The sequence below is a fragment of the Peromyscus leucopus genome, chromosome 22 (genome assembly GCF_004664715.2).
Source record: "Peromyscus leucopus breed LL Stock chromosome 22, UCI_PerLeu_2.1, whole genome shotgun sequence".
Classification (NCBI taxonomy): Eukaryota; Metazoa; Chordata; class Mammalia; order Rodentia; family Cricetidae; genus Peromyscus; species Peromyscus leucopus.
In genome coordinates this window covers 10,205,931-10,222,791 of record NC_051081.1, presented here as the reverse complement: position 1 = coordinate 10,222,791, position 16,861 = coordinate 10,205,931, and the positions used below count along the sequence as shown (strand labels likewise).

Below are 16,861 nucleotides of genomic sequence, written 5' to 3'. Positions count from 1 at the left end.
ACCACCATCCCCCATCAGACCCTGTAACCCACAAGCCCCACCTCCCCCAAATTCCATCTACCCTCCAAGACTGCAAGTGTTCCCTGAGACAGAGCCAGCCAGTGCCACATTGGACTAAGAAGTGAGTCTTTGTCTAGGTGGGGTCCAGGGGCACAGCCCTGTGCCACCACACCACCACCCATTGCAGTCCCCGTCTCAAGCAAATAGGCAGGCTTCCTGCAGACAGGTCAGAATATCACCATCCACCATCAGACCTTGTAACCCATAAGCCCCACCTCCCCCAAATCCTACTCACCCTCTAAGACTACAACTGTTCCCTGCGACAGAGCCTGCAAGCACCCATTTGGACTAAGATGTGAGTCTCTATCCTCATACTCGAACACCCCAGGCCCTAGGCTTTGGGCCCAGGGGCACAACCCTGCACCCCTACACCACCACTGATTACAGTCCCAGTTTCAGGCCAGTCAGCAGGCAGACCTACTGCAGACAGGTCAGACTACCACCATGCCCCACAAGCCCCACCCCTCCCCACCCACCCACACCAAGAATGCAGCTACTCCCTGAGACAGAGCCCACAAGTGCCAATTGGACTAAGAGCTGCTCCCTGAGACAAAGAGTCCATCAGTACCAATTAGACCAAGAGCTCCCACTGGACCAAGAATATTGATCAGACCAAGAGAGGTTCCCTCAGACACAGACACTAATTGCACCAAGTGGACAAAGAGATGCAAAATACAGTAAACAACAACAACAACAACAACAAAACAATATGGTTCCATCAGAACCTACATTGGCAAGACCTGAACACCCCAACACAGAAGACACAGAAGAAATCAAATTTAGAAATGACCTTAAGAAGATGATAGAGATCTTAAAAGAGGAAATGAAAAATTCCCTTAATGACTTCAAGGAAAAGTCAAACAAAAAAATTTGAGGAAATCAGTAAATCCCTTAAAGAAAGCCAAGAGAAAGCAATTAAACAAATGAGGGAAACAGTTCAAGATTTGAAAATTGAAACCAACACAATAGAGAAGACACAAACTGAGGTAATGCTGGAAGTGGAAAATCTGAGTAAATGAACAGGAACTACAGATGCAAGCATAACCAACAGAATGCAAGAGAAGAAAGAGCAGATCTCTGGCATTGAAGATACGATAGAGGAAATAAATTCATCAGTCAAAGAAAACACTAAAGCCAATATAGTCATAACACAAAATGTCCAGGAAATTTGGGACATCATGAAAAGACCAAACCTAAGAATAATAAGGATAGAAGGAGAAGAATACCAACTCAAAGGCACAGAAAATATATTCAAAAAAATCATAGAAGAAAGCTTTCCCAACCTAAAGAAGGAAATGCCTATAAAGATACAAGAAGGTTACAGAGCACCAAATAGAACAGATAAAAAAAGTCCCCTGACCATATAATAATCAAACCACTAAACATACGAGGTGCAAAGGAAAAAGGTCAAGTAACATATAAAGACAGACCCATAAGAATAACACCAGACTTTTCAATGGAGACTCTAAAAGCCAGAAGGTCCTGGACAGATGTTATGCAGACACTAAGAGACCATAGATGTCAACCCAGACTATTATACCCAGCAAAATTTTAAATCAACATAGACAGAGTAAACATAATATTCCATGATAAAACTGGATTTAAACAATATCTTTCCATGAATCCAGTCCTACAGAAAGCACTAGAAGGAAAAATCCAACCTAAGGAAGTTGATACATCCATGAAAACACAGGCAATAGATAGTTCCACACCAACAAATACCAAAGAAGGGCAGCATACAACATGACCACCAAAAAATAACAGGAATTAACAATCACTGGTCATTAATATCCATTTTTATCAATGGTCTCAATTCACCTATAAAAAGACACAGGCTAACAGAATTGATATGAAAACTAGATCCATACTTCTGCTCCATAAAAGAAACATATCTCAACTTCAAAACAGACACTATCTCAGAATAAAAGACTTTCCAGTCAAATGAATTTAAGAAGCAAACTGGTGTAGCTATTCTAATATCTAATAAAATAGACTTCAAACTAAAATCAACTGGTAGAGATCGGGAAGGACATTACATATTTATCACAGGGAAAATATGACAAGATGAAGTCTCAATTCTGCATATTTATGCCCCAAATACAAGAGTACACACATTTGTAAAAGAAACATTAATAAAGCTTAACTTGTCTATCAAACACTGTACTCTAGTAGACTTCAACAACCCACTCTTACCAATGACGCCAATGAACAGGTCTGCCAGACAGCAATTTAACAGAGAAATAAGGACAATTTAACAGAGAAATAAAAGACATTATGACTCAAATGGACTTAATAGATATCTACAGAATATTCCACCCTAACACAAAAGAATGTACCTTCTTCTCAGCACCACATGGAACCTTCTCCAAAATCGACCACATGCTTGGTCACAAAGAAAATCTCAACAGATACAAAAAAATTAAAATAACCTCCTGTATCTTATTGGACCACCATGGCTTAAAGTCAGATTTCAACAACAAAAATTACAGAAAGCCTACAATGTCATGGAAACTGAATAATGCCCAATTGAATCACCAATGGGTCAAGGAAGAAATAAGAAAGAAATTAAAGATTTTCTAGAATTCAAAGAAAATGAATGTACAACATACCAAATCTTATGAGACACTATGAAAGCAGTGCTAAGAGGAAAACTCATAGCACTAAATGCCCACATAAAGAAGTTGGAGAAATCTCACACTAGTGACTTAACAGCACACTGGAAATCTTGAGAACAAGAAGAAGCAAAGTCACCCAGGAGGAAGAGATGCCAGGAAATAATCAAATTGAGAGATGAAATCAATAAAATAGAAGCAATACAAAGAATCAATGAACAAAGAGTTGATTCTTTGAGAAAATCAACAAGATAGACAAGCCCTTATGCAAATTAACCAAAAAAACAGAGAGAGGGCATCCACATTAAAAAAAAATCAGAAATGAAAAGGGAGACATATCAACAGACAATGAGGAAATCCAAAGAATTATCAGGTCATACTTCAAACACCTGTACTCCACAAAATTGGAAAATCTGGAAGAAATGGACAATCTTCTGGATAGCTACCACATACCAAAGTTAAATCAAGACCAGATAAACTATTTAAATAGACCAATAATCCCTAAGGAAATCAAAAGAGTCATTAAAAGTCTCCCAACCAAAAAAAAAAAAAAGCCAAGGACCAGATGGTTTCAGTGCAGAATTCTACCAGATTTTCAAAGAAGAGCTAATACCAATACACTTCAAATTGTTCCACAAAATAGAAACAGAAGGAACATTACCAAATTCTTTTTATGAGGCTACAGTTACCCTGATACATACAAAGATGCAACAAAGAAAGAGAACTACAGATCAATCTTCCTCATGAACATTGATGCAAAAATACTCAATAAAATACTGGCTAACCAAATCTAGGAACACATCAAAAAAATTATCCACCATGACCAAGTAGGCTTCATCCTAGGGATGCAAGGATGGCTCAGCGTATGACAATCTGTCAATGTAATACACCATATAAACAAACTGAAAGAAAAAACCCACATGATCATCTCATTAGATGCTGAAAAAGCCTTTTGACAAAATCAAACACCCCTTCATGATAAAGGTTCTACAGAGATCAGGAATACAAGGAATATCCCTAAACATAATAAAGGCAATTTACAGCAAGCCAACAGCCAACATCAAATTAAATGGCGAGAAACTCAAAGTGATTTCACTAAAATCAGGAACAAGAGAAGGCTGTCCACTTTCCCCATTGTTCTTCAACATAGTACTTGAAGTTCTAGCTAGAGCAATAAGACAACTAAAGGAGATCAAGGTTATTCAAATTGGAAAGGAAGAAATCAGACTTTCACTATTTGCAGATGACATGATAGGATACATAAGTGACCCCAAAAATTCTACCAGGGAATCCTACAGCTGATAAACTCTTTTAGTATGGTGGCTGGATACAGTATTAACTCAAAAAAGTCAGTAGCCCTTCTGTATACAAATGATAAATTGGCTGAGAAAAAAAATCAGAAACATCACTCATTACAATAGCCACAAATAGTATAAAATACATTGGGGTAACCCTACTAAGCAATTGAAAGACTTGTATGATAAGAACTTTAAGTCTCTGAAGAAGGAAATGGAAGAAGATATCAGAAAATGGAAAGATCTCCCATACTCATGGATAGGTAGAATTAATATAGTAAAAATGGCAATCTTACCAAAAGCAATCTACAGATTAATGCAATCCCAGCCAAAATACCAACACAATTCTTCAGAGACTTGGATAGAACAATGCTTAACTTTATATGAAAAAAACAAAAAATCTAGGATAGCTAAGAGATTCCTGTATAATAAAGCAACCTCTGGAGGCATCACGATCCCTGACCTCAAGCTCTACTATAGAGCTATAGTAAGAAAAACAGCTTGGTACTGGAATAAAAACTGACATGTGGACCAATGGAACTGAACTGGAGACTCTGACATTATATTTTATATATATTTTAAACTTTTATCATAATATGAATGATCATATAGAGTACTAACTAGTCATAGAAAAAAGGTTTCATCTACCTGCCTGTACATGTTCTCATGTTTGAGTTTCTATCAACTTTCTGCAGGGAACCATGACCACGCCTAACAGTGACATTGAAATCTCCACGAAGATTATGAAGCCCCACAACAACGATACCACCCAAATGATGACAATACCACTAAATTCTCAAACACCACCCAAAAGATAGGATTTGGACTAAAAACTGCTCAGGACAGTTTTAATAGTAGCTAAGATGATCCAGCCTTACAGGGTACTTGAGAAAATACTTGAGACAAGCCCTGTGTTTTTGCATTATGCAGAGACTGTTAAAAAGATGATACAGCTACCTCTCACAGGACTTGACCATTAACCCAAAATTTTTCTTTTCAGGATCCCCTAAAGATGCCTTTACCCCCAGACATCAGGAAATAATTTTAAGAATACAACACCCATATTCACAAGAGGTGGGGTGGGTGGTTTTTGGTGTTTCAATGGGTTTTGGATAATTATCATTATTTACGATGATTGGTTATAAGTTGTTATTGTTAATGGTCAGGAAAAAGGCTAAACAATGGAGATTAGATTTAAGGTTCTTGTTTGAAAGAAAAGAAAGAAAAGGATATGGATAAAAAGTAGATTATTGAGTCTACTTTTAGAAGGCAACTACTAGTTTTAAATATTTTACATTGGATTTGATTTTTGTATATTGTACAGAAATTTTGTATATTGATATGAATTTGAATTTGGTTTTGGTAGAAAATACTGTACATATCTTTCTAATCTTATTCAAGGTATTGTACCTACACAGTTCATTTAACAATGTAATGCAATTGGTGAATCCTAGAAAATAATTACCAACTATTTAGGATAATAAAAAATGCAGGTTAGTCATTACAATCAAACATGTAGTCATATTATGTGTTTTCAAGGTCAAACAGATATATTTTAGATAGACAGGTCATCTTCAAACACTTCAAAGGTCTACAGAATATGTCATTAAAGATGTTTTTAAATTTTTTATTTATTTAATTTTTTTATAATTAACTTGATTTCACATATCAGCCATGTATTACCCCATCTTCCCTCCTCCCACCCCCCAGCCCTCCCTCCCAATCCACCTTCCATTCCCATCTCCCCCAAGGCAAGATCTTCCCTGGGGAGTCAGCCCAGCCTGGTAGATTTAGCCAAGGCAGGTTCAGTCCCCTCCTGCCTACATCAAGGCTAAGCAAAGTGTCCCAGCACAGGCATCAGGCTCCAAAAAGCCAGCCCATGCACCAAGGACAGATCCCACTCCACTGCCTGGGGAACTCCCAAACAGTTCTAGCTCATCAACTGTCTCACTTAACCAGAGGGCCTGGTCCAGTTCCATGGAGGTTCCTCAGCCATTGATTCACAGTTCATGAATTTCCATTAGTTTGGCTATTTGTCCCTGTGCTTTTTCCAATCGTGGTCTCAATATCTCTCACTCATACAATCCCTCCTCTCTCTCATCAATTGGACTTCTGGAGCTCCACCTGGGGCTTGGCCCTGGATCTCTTCCTCTGCTTCCATCAGACATTGGATGAGAGTTCTATCATGACAGCCAGGGTGTTTGGGCATCCAATCTCCAGAGCAGGTCAGCTAAGGCACTCGCTTGACCATTGCCAGTAGTCCACCATGGGGATATCTTTGTGGATTTCTGGGGACTTCTCTAGCATTCTGCTTCTTCCTATTCCCCTGGTGTCTTCATTCATCATGGTATCTCCCTCCCCATTCTGCCACTGTGCTCCTGATCCAGCTGGTATCTCCCACTTCCCTAAGCTCTTTCCCCTGACCATTGCCCTCCATTACCCCCAACCCCCAGTTTGCTCATGTAGATCTCATCCATTTCATTGTTGTGGGGTGATCACTGTGTCTTCTCAGGGCCCTCTTTAATAGGTAACCTCCTTGGAGTTGTGAGTTGCAGTCTGGTTATCCTTTGCTTTACATCTAGTATCCACTTATTGGTGAGTATATACCATGTTTGTCTTTCTGAGTCTGGGTTACCTCACTCAGGATGATTTTTTCTAGTTCCATCCATTTTCCTGCAAACCTCATGATGTCATTGTTTTTCTCTGCTAGGTAGTACTCCATTGTACATATGTACCACATTTTATTTATCCATTCTTCAGTCGAAGGGCATTTAGGTTGTTTCCAGATTCTGGCTATTACAAATAATGCTGCTATGAACATAGTTGAGCATGTGTTCTTGTGGTATGTTTGAGCATTCCTTGGGTATATGCTCGAGTGGTATAGCTGGGTCTTGAGGGAGGTTGATTCCCAATTTTCTAAGAAAATGCCATATTGATTTCCAAAGTGGCTGTACAAGCTTACATTCCCACCAACAGTGGAGGAGTGTTCTCCTTGTTCCACATGCTCTCCAAAGTAAGCTGTCTTTAGTGTTTTTGATCTTAGTCATTCTGGGGGGTGTAAGATGGTATCTCAGAGTCATTTTCATTTGCATTTCCCTGATGATTAAGGATGTTGAACAATTCCTTAAATGTCTTCCAGCCCTGAGATTCTTCTGTTGAAAATTCTCTGTTTAGCTCTATAGGCCATGTTTTAATTGGACTGTTGGGTATTTTGATGTCTAATTTCTTGAGTTCTTTATATATTCTGGAAATCAGCTCTCTGTCAGATATGGGATTGGTGAAGATTTTCCTATTTTGTAGGCTGTCATTTTGTCTTATTGGCCATGTCCTTTGATCTACAAAAGCTTCTAAGTTTCAAGAGGTCCCATTTATTAATTGTTTCTCTCAGTGTCTGTGATACAGCATTTAAGATGTTTTAATGACAGATTTTTTTTTTACAAGGAGACATGTCTACTACTGGCAGCAATGATCTACTTCAGAGAAGATGATGTGTATTGAAGAAACTCCATATAGAGTTTACTTTCATTGTGGCAAAAGTTAGCTACTGGGCAATAACATGCCCTTGTCTAGACTGCTGACATTGTGCTGTCAAAAATGGACAAACACACAAAATAAAGGCCCGTCAATCCTTGCCAAACAAGATAGAAAAGCTCTTCAGACAATCCCTGCATTGAAAAATGGGTCTGCTTGGCAGTGGTGGCACACACCTTTAATCCCAGCATTCAAGAGCCAGAGCCAGGTGGATCTTTCTGAGTTTGAGGCCACCCTAGTCTACAGAGCAAGATCCAGAACAGGAACAAAAAAAAAAATTCATAGGAAACTCTGTCTTGAACCCCCCCCCCAAAAAAAATGAGTCTGTCAGATATGCTCAGCCTGTAGGGCAAAGATGATACCCCAAAGTTACAGAGAAACTTAGGGTGACTGTCCAGGCAGCCAGCAATTTCTGTCATTTCTCAAATTTTTTGCACGTCCCTTATTTGTACTTACTCAGTTAATACTTTTTACTTTTGGAGCCATTGGGGAAGTTGAAGGTTTGATAGTTACAGTTTTCCTTGTTAACAATTTCAAAAAAGAAATGCACTAAAGAGGTGTAAAGTGTATAAGTTTGAAAGACATCAAAAAGTAGTTTTTGGTTGGTAATTAGGGTAGAAGGTAAATTAAGTAAAATTCTTTGGATGCACAAAGATAGGATAGATAATGGGTTATTTTCTCTGAATCTGTCAAATGCAAATGGACTAGACATTATTGATGTATTTATTATCTGTACGTAATGTATGTAGTTATTGTACTTATTATGTATAGTTTTTATATTACTTATATTTTTTATTTTACACACAAAAAATAAAATATGGTGATATTTCCTTTGTGCTCTAATAAATAAAGCTTGCACAGAGATCAGAGGAAAAAGCCAGCCATAATATTAAATGTAGAGGTTAGGCAATAGTAGCACAACCTTTAATCCTAGCATTTGGGTGGCAGAGATTCATCTGGATCTCTGTGAGTCCAAGGCCACACTGGGAACAGAACCAGGCATGGTGGCACATGCCTTCAATCTTAGTGCTAGTTAATCATAAAGGACTAGAGGTCTGTATAGACAGATAAGAAGTGATAGAGCTGGGCAGAAATAGGAAGCGATGTAGCTGGGTGGAAAGAGATGTAAGATGACAGAACACAGAAGGGTTTATAGGTATGAGTATACCAGTAGTATCTCTCTCTGAAGGCTGAGTAGTTGTTAAGGTGAGGAGGGCTGTGTCTTGTCATATTCCTCGATTTCAGTTTTCATCATAATATCTGAATCCAGGGTTTTTTTGTTTGTTTGTTTGTTTTTTTTTGTTTGTTTGTTTTTCGGGACAGGGTTTCTCTGTGTAGCTTTGTGCCTTTTCCTGGAACTCACTTGGTAGTCCAGGCTGGCCTTGAACTCACAGAAATCCGCCTGGCTCTGCCTCCCAAGTGCTGGGATTAAAGGCATGCGCCACCTCCGCCTAGCTTGAATCCAGGTTTTTTATTAAAAAGATCATTTAGCAATTTATCTTACATACTACCATAAGAACAAATATTTTAATCTTTTCAAAGAGTGCCACTCCCTATTTACAAAGCATTCAAATGTATGAGCATAGGGGGACCACTCTCACTGTAACCCCCACACATTCACAGTCCTCAGATATGAAGATAATAAATATAATATTTGAGAAATCTACTAATTTGAGCTGTTTTCTATTGCTAATCATATGCTTCGAGAAAGTAAGTGATTTTTTATTTTTAATAACTTTCATGAATAAAGAAATTTTAACAGGAATAAGAAACTTCTCAGCTCCCTTCATCATGTAGATAGTGTGCTCCATTATCATGGTGTATTGTTATACAGCAGTCTGTCTTAACTGCTCCCTATAGCAACAAGGAAGAAAACTGTCACTGAACACCAAAATGATTATTAGGATATCCTTTGAATAATACAGACACTAAAAGACTAAGTATATAATAATGTAATTTTATAAGACTTTGTTGTTAATGTCCTGCAGATATGGAGCAATGTGTGAGCTGTCCAGATGACCATTACTCCAATGCAGAGCACACACACTGTCTACAAAGACATGTTTCCTTTCTGGCATATGAAGACCCATTGGGGATGACACTGGCCTGCATGTCCCTGTGTTTCTCTGCCCTTACAGCTCTTGTTCTTGGTGCTTTTGTGAAGTACAATGACACTCCCATTGTGAAGGCCAATAACCGCATTCTCAGCTACATCCTATTGATATCCATCACCTTCTGTTTTCTCTGCTCATTGCTCTTCATTGGGCATCCCAATATAGTCACCTGCATCCTGCAGCAGACCACATTTGGAGTCTTTTTCACAGTGGCTGTGTCTACTGTCTTGGCCAAGACAATTACTGTTGTCCTTGCCTTCAAGCTCACTACTCCAGGAAAAAGGATCAGAGGAATGTTGGTATCAGGGGCACCTAATTTTGTTATTCCCATCTGCACCATGGTCCAACTTGTTCTCTGTGGAATATGGCTGGTCACATCTCCTCCCTTTATTGACACAGATACACACTCTGAACATGGACAGATCATCATTGTGTGCAACAAAGGATCAGTCATTGCATTCCATTTTGTGTTGGGATATTTGGGCTCCTTGGCTCTGGGGAGCTTCACTGTGGCTTTCTTGGCCAGGAATCTTCCTGACAGATTCAATGAAGCCAAATTCCTGACCTTCAGCATGTTGGTGTTCTGCAGTGTCTGGGTCACCTTCCTCCCTGTCTACCACAGCACCAAGGGGAAGGTCATGGTGACTGTGGAGGTCTTCTCCATTTTGGCCTCCAGTGCAGGGTTGTTAGGGTGCATCTTTGTCCCAAAATGTTATGTTATTTTGATAAGACCAGATTTAAATTCTCTTCAAAAGTTCAGGGATAGATCACTTTATTGACCTATTCATACTTTTAAAATTTTAGATTATATTCAAAATATCTGTTTTCCCTTTCCTGTAGATGACTATCTCTTCCATTCCCAGCTTTAATCATTTCCCCATGCAGTTTATCAAGTTTGATAATGTCATCTTTGTTTACCTTACAGTTTGGTTGTCATGTAGGTAAGACTATGATATACCTTTTACTCTTCCTAGTAGACATATTCTCACAGGAACCTCCCTCTTCTTCAGGCTCTTGAGATCTTTTCTTCCTTCTTTAATTTTCCATGAGTCTAGATGTGGGAAGGTTTCATAGACGGATCAATTGCTTGGTTCTAAATGTACATGTTGAATGGGAGAAGCATTAATAAATGGAGCCCTGTTAGTCTTTTTTCTCACCTATTTTTTCTCTGGTATCATACAGACTACTTTCTAGCACCTTGCATTCTAGTCAGTAGGGTAAAGGTTTCTAGGTGGGTAACAATTCAACTTTTCTATATTTGATCAAATAAGTAAGTGTTGTCCCCTGGAATACCACCTAAACAGGAGGTAGTATAGAGCATCCTACATCTCAAGCCTCAAGGATCTATGTGGAAAAAGAGGTGGAAAAGTTTTAAGAGGCAGAGATAGCAGATGTCTGCATGGAAGCAAGTCACCTGGGAAAAAAGACTGACAATCATATGAAATCACCAAGATGTTGGATGCCTAAGACTTGCAGAGATACAAGCCATAAAATATCCCAGTACTAACAAGTGGACATAGACTCAAATCCCATCTCTAAACGAGAAATATTTTGCAACTCTTGCCTGTTGAAAAAGGGAAAATCAGTTTTCTAGTATGGAGTTTTAATGATTATGTCAACCACACTCTGGGGAATGGTCATACCTTGTGTTGTAGTTGGCCAACACAAGACATAATTCATTTGTTTTTCTTTCTTTTTTGTTTTTGGAAAGAGGCTTCTTTATATTTTGTGTTATTTTCAACACTTTTTTGTTTTATTCTTTTTAGTTTAATTTTATTATATTCATTTATAGTTTGTTTCAGATAGGTAAGAAAAAACATGAAATTGGATTTATAAACAGGTGAGGGGTATAGGGGAGACATTTACATAAGGGAAAATATGGTCAAAATATATTATTTGGGAAAAGATTAAATAAAAAGGAAAATTAGAAATACATGTAAAACATATATGATTGGTTGTGTATTTACATACAAATATTAAATGCATTGTACTTCTTGGGTTGATAACAATTCCCCAAGATACACAGACAATCTTACAAGAACATTAATATCAGGCATGAGAAAGATTTCTACAGTGAATTTGGTATGGGAATCCAAAAGCCTTTTACAAAATATATGAGCTATGGATACTCACCTTGTTGCCACCCAGAAATGAAAAATGTGCCCTATTTCTTAGGACAACACACATTTCAGATACAGACATGGAAGTTTTAAGATGAAACTGGCTTGTGAGTCTCCTCCCTGAAGACTAGCTTTCAGAGTATTTGAAGGTGCTGAAACCTGCCAAGAGAGAAAAAGCAAGTCTAAGTTCTATTCAGCAGTAAAGCTTGTGAACCACCATAAAGACTATTTTGGCAATATATATTCAAAGGTGTGATTGTGGCAAGTATATATTTGAGGTAACCAACATCTGTTTAATTGTCCTTAACACACTCAACATATGCTTGTTATTGTAAAACTAGCCAAGTGCCTATTATTATTGATGTCTTGGAGTCTAAGGGAGAGCCAATTATTCCTATTTCCTGAATCAGTATAATTCTGAAAACTTATTCTTATATTCCCAGATAATCATAGTCATGGCCACTCATAATAAAACTTCTTCAATACAGTGGGACTAAAACAGAAACATCCAACTTGTAGATATGTGAGGAACAAATGGGATGCCAAACTTGATTTGACACATATACAACATGACTCCTCAACCCAGGGCACAAGGAACTTCTTGGAAAGGGCTTGAAAGACAGTAAGACCAGTAAGACCTGGAAGATTAGAGTGCCTATAACATTGAAGCTGAACTTATGATATTTTTACATATTTGTCACCTAAATATGGCCTAAACAGTGACCAGTAGACCTGCCAAAGAGATGGAGAAAATCTCACATGTCCCCACCCTAGATGGAGAATTACAGATAATCAATAGGTGTTGCTAGAAGCAGAATCCATCTCAGGTGCATGAGCAGGCTTTGTGGACCCCACTACCTATGATTGGACACCTCGTACAGCCTCGAGGCAGGGGGAAGGGTTTGGACCTGCCCCTATTGAATGTGCCTCTCCATAGAAGGCTTGGCTTTCTTGTGGGAGGGAGTTGGAGGGTGGGTTGGGAGGGGAAAGCTGAGGCAGTGGGAGGAGGGAAGAGAGGGATCTTTGGTGTGTAAAATGAATGAAAAAAATTTCTTAATAATAGAAAAGGAAAACTGAAAATAGTAGTAATATCCCAGAATTGTTAAAATGTTTGCAATAAAATGTCCAGAATTGTTAAAAAGTTAAAAAAAAAAGATAAAGTCTCAATTCTGAACACTTTTGCTCCATATACAAGGGCATCCACATTTGCAAAAGAAACATTTGTAAAGCTTAAATTGTACATCAAACCCCAAACATTAATAGTTGGAGACTCCAACACCCCACTCCCACCAATGGACAGGTTTTCCAGACAGAAACTTAACAGAGAAATAAGGGAAATAACAGATGTTATCATTCAAATGGACTTAATGGACATCTACAGAACACTCCACTCAAACAAAAAGAATATACCTTTTTCTCAGCACCTCATAGAACTTTCTCTAACAATGACTACATACTAGCAACAAAGCAAACCTCAACAAAAAAATGTAATCATCTCCTGTGTCTTATCAAGATCACCATGGCGAAAAGCTAGAATACAACTACAACATAAATTGCAAAAAGCCTACAAACTCATGGAAATTGAACAATGCTCAACTGAATCACCTCTAGGTCAATGAAGAAATAAGAAATAAATTAAAGACTTCCTTGAATTAAAGTAAAATGAATATTCCATTGTTTTATATATGAGGAAAATGGATATATTTAATTAAATGACATGTATATTAAATAAATGTTTGATGAACACTAGCATTTGAATATATTAAGCATATGCTAAAAATCATAGAAATATCATTAATGATAATTTCTCTCTCTTTGCATGAAATTAGCATTTTCATAATAACTTTAGTTTTCTTATTATGATAAATAAATAATTTTTCTCATTGATTAAACATATTCTCTCATAGAGGAATGAATTATAAACCCTTTTCAAGTACATTGATTCTTAGACAATTTCATACTGATTATAGTGTCAGAAGAAAACATATTGAGTATTCAGAATTCATATTCTGTCTTCAAAACATATTCCTGGGTGATTCACTCTTTAATATTTTATACTTTTTTATAATGTTTAGTTTTCAGCCAGGTGGTGGTGGCACACACCTTTAATCCCAGCACTCGGGAGGCTGAGCCAGGAAGATCTTTGTGAGTTCGAGGCCAGCCTGGGCTACCAAGTGAGTTCCAGGAAAGGCGCAAAGCTACACAGAGAAACCCTGTCTCAAAAACCAAAATAAATAAATAAATAAATAAAAAATATAATGTTTAGTTTTCAAAGAGTAGTTTATAAGTTTAAAAACATAATTTGGTATTCAAGCTTTAGAAATGTGGCCCTGAGTTATACATATTTTTAGATATGTTTAATATGATACTTTTAGGAAGGTGAAGAGTAAAAAATTAAATTACAATAAAATGTCATAATGCATCAGTCAATTCATAACATAGTAAATAGAATCAAAATACTTTTTATATATGAATGTAATTTTTAATTAACAGAAATTATTAAAGGTGAAAGTGCCATGGATTATATATATGGTTTAAGTCATGGGATTTTTTTTTGTTTCTCTTGAATGAGAATTCCAAGACAAAAACAGTGCAGAGTGAATGTATAGGACTGTGGTTTAGTTAATGGGTGGCATTCAGAGATAAAACATGATTTTTATGAATTTCCACAATAATAAAATACCTCATATCAGAGTGACTTATTTTTATAAATAGCACTTCCATGGAAATTTTGCATGTAAATATTACAAAGTCCACTGCAATTGATGGACTTTTTTATGTTTAGAACATCTCCCATAATGCTCATGAACCTTTCTCAGAATAGTAATATGGAAGTATAATTTTTTTGGAAATTTTTCTTGCTGCTGATGAGATCATCAGGAACCCTTATATTTTACCCAACATGACTTTGACATTTTCCTTCCCTTTTGGCCAATGTGATGATACATTGGGAGTTCTGGATAACCTAACTTCACTATAAAACAATAGTTTGAGGTATGTTAATTGTTTAATTATGTCTGTGGAGTATCTTTATGTTATGTAGAACTTGCAGCCTCATCATGTACAACATCTTTAAAACTGGTAATCTATATCAGGTATCCAAAGGTGAGGCTGTGTAGTAGAAGTGTAGCACAGCCATTTCCTAGGGGAATGGTGACAATCATGAAGCCAGCATAGTTGCTTGATAAAAGTCCACCAAAACTGAGCTACATGATGCAATCTTTGATGTGATGCATATAACTTTTGAGTATTATATTCTCTGCCCATTTTCCTGGTAACAGGCTTAAATATGTTTTCCTAATCTATCCCAAATTTCTAAATCTAAAGTTTCTTGATTTGGGAATCATGAACTATATTGCTTTACAAATTGTAAGAAAACAATTTAAGTTTTAGCTTAAATTGTAGTGTTAACTTTAATTACCTTTTTATTCTTTAATGTACATTTTATTATTTCTATAAAGAGACTTCTTTCTTTAGACTCCTTATGGCACATGATTTTTCAATTATTTTTTTCAGTTCTTTCTTTTTACCTCTCTCTTGCCTGGTCTATCTCTTACCTAGGTGGCTCCATAAACCTTTAATTGAAGTCCAACAAATGGGGCTTCATTCTGCAGAGTCCCTGTTAGTGCATCAGTTGCTGAGGCCCAGTCCCAGGAGCAAACAAATTCCGGAGAGGATGTAAGGATCAGTCGAGGGGTGAATTGAGTCAGACACCCAGATGGGAAGACATTGAAAATCTGACAGACTAGTTAGTAATCAGAACACTTCTTTATTTATAAAAATTTCAGAGGCATTCATGATTATATCAAGAGATACAATTCATATCATTTGGTTCCAAGCATTCTTTGCTCCCTTGTGTGGAGTTAAAGGTTAAGTACAGATAGAATGCATTTTATTATCCATCCTATGTCCCTGAGGTTACGGTCAAAGCCATGACTCTCCTGGAGGTAAAGCCAAAGACAAGGTGTGGATCCCCCTCACCAAGCTGTGTAGCCTGGTTAAGGACATGAAGATCAAGTCCCTGGAAGAGATCTACCTGCTGTACCTGCCCATTAAGGAATCTTAGATTGTTGATTTTTTTTTCCCTGGTTGTCTCCACAAAAAAAAAAAATGAGTTTCTGAAGATCATGAGAGAGCAGAAATTGCCGTGTGTTAGCCAGTGGAGCAGGTTCAAGGATTTTGACCCTACAGGGGACTACAATGGTCATGTCAGTCTTCCTTTCATGGGTCTATCATCTTGGCCAATCTTTTCATTCTCCCTGTGAAGAAAGGCTACTGGGGGAATAATATTGGCAAGCCCCACACTGTTCTGTGCAAAATGACAGGCTATCGTGGCTTGTGTTGGTACATCTCATCTTCGAACCCAGAGTCACTGGTGTAGTCTCTGCTACTGTGCCCAAGAAGCTACTAATGATGTCCAATATTCTTGACTACTATACATCAGTCAAGAACTGCACCGACACCCTGGGTAACTTATTCAAGGACCCCTGTGGTGCATTATTAAGACCTACGGTTACCTGACCCCTGACCTCTTGAAAGAAATTGTATTCACCAAATTTCCCCATAAGGAATTCAATGAACACTTTGTAAAAACCCACACCAGAGACTTGTTCAGAGGACAAGACACTGGTTATGGCTACCACATAAGACTTTTTATATAAGAAAAATAAGTAAAGTGAATTAAGTCTGTTTAAAAAAAAAAAGAACGACAAATCATAATACCTTCTTGTTCTTCTTACATTCTTCTTTGTTATTCTTACCCCACCTACAGATGCTGTTATGTTATCCTCATCATTCTAGCTCTTATTGCTGAATTCTTTAGAGGTTTAATATATATTTATTCCTCTATCTTTTGGGTTATGTTTCTAAGAAATTCTAAGTATAGTGTAAAAGAAATTTGGTGCTCTGAACTGCTGCCAATTCTCCTATCCTGCTGAATGTTTGTCAACTTCTTTCAAATTTACATAGTTCTGTTTTGTTCTTGTGTTTGCTCTGGGGCAGATAACAATCTCCAGAGCATAGAGAAGATTCCCAAGTAGGGCCAACTAAGGTTACTTCCCTGAAAACAGGGTCTAGTATGTTCAGGATTTCTTCATGGGGGTTTAGAAACAATTTCTTCAGGAAAGATA

The 16,861-nt window shown here is 37.5% G+C and overlaps 1 protein-coding gene across 6 annotated transcripts in view; it reads left to right on the top strand.

Moving 5' to 3' along the window:
- LOC114684975 (vomeronasal type-2 receptor 116-like) overlaps positions 1-10,391 on the top strand; it is a 61,570-nt gene extending 51,179 nt beyond the window's left edge. For all 6 annotated transcript variants that reach the window (XM_037198247.1, XM_037198245.1, XM_028859528.1 and 3 more), the window contains one exon: positions 9,487-10,391. In XM_037198247.1, the coding sequence (XP_037054142.1) occupies positions 9,487-10,391 (905 nt within the window). The remainder of the gene's footprint in view (positions 1-9,486) is intronic.
- Positions 10,392-16,861: the final 6,470 nt, after the last annotated feature.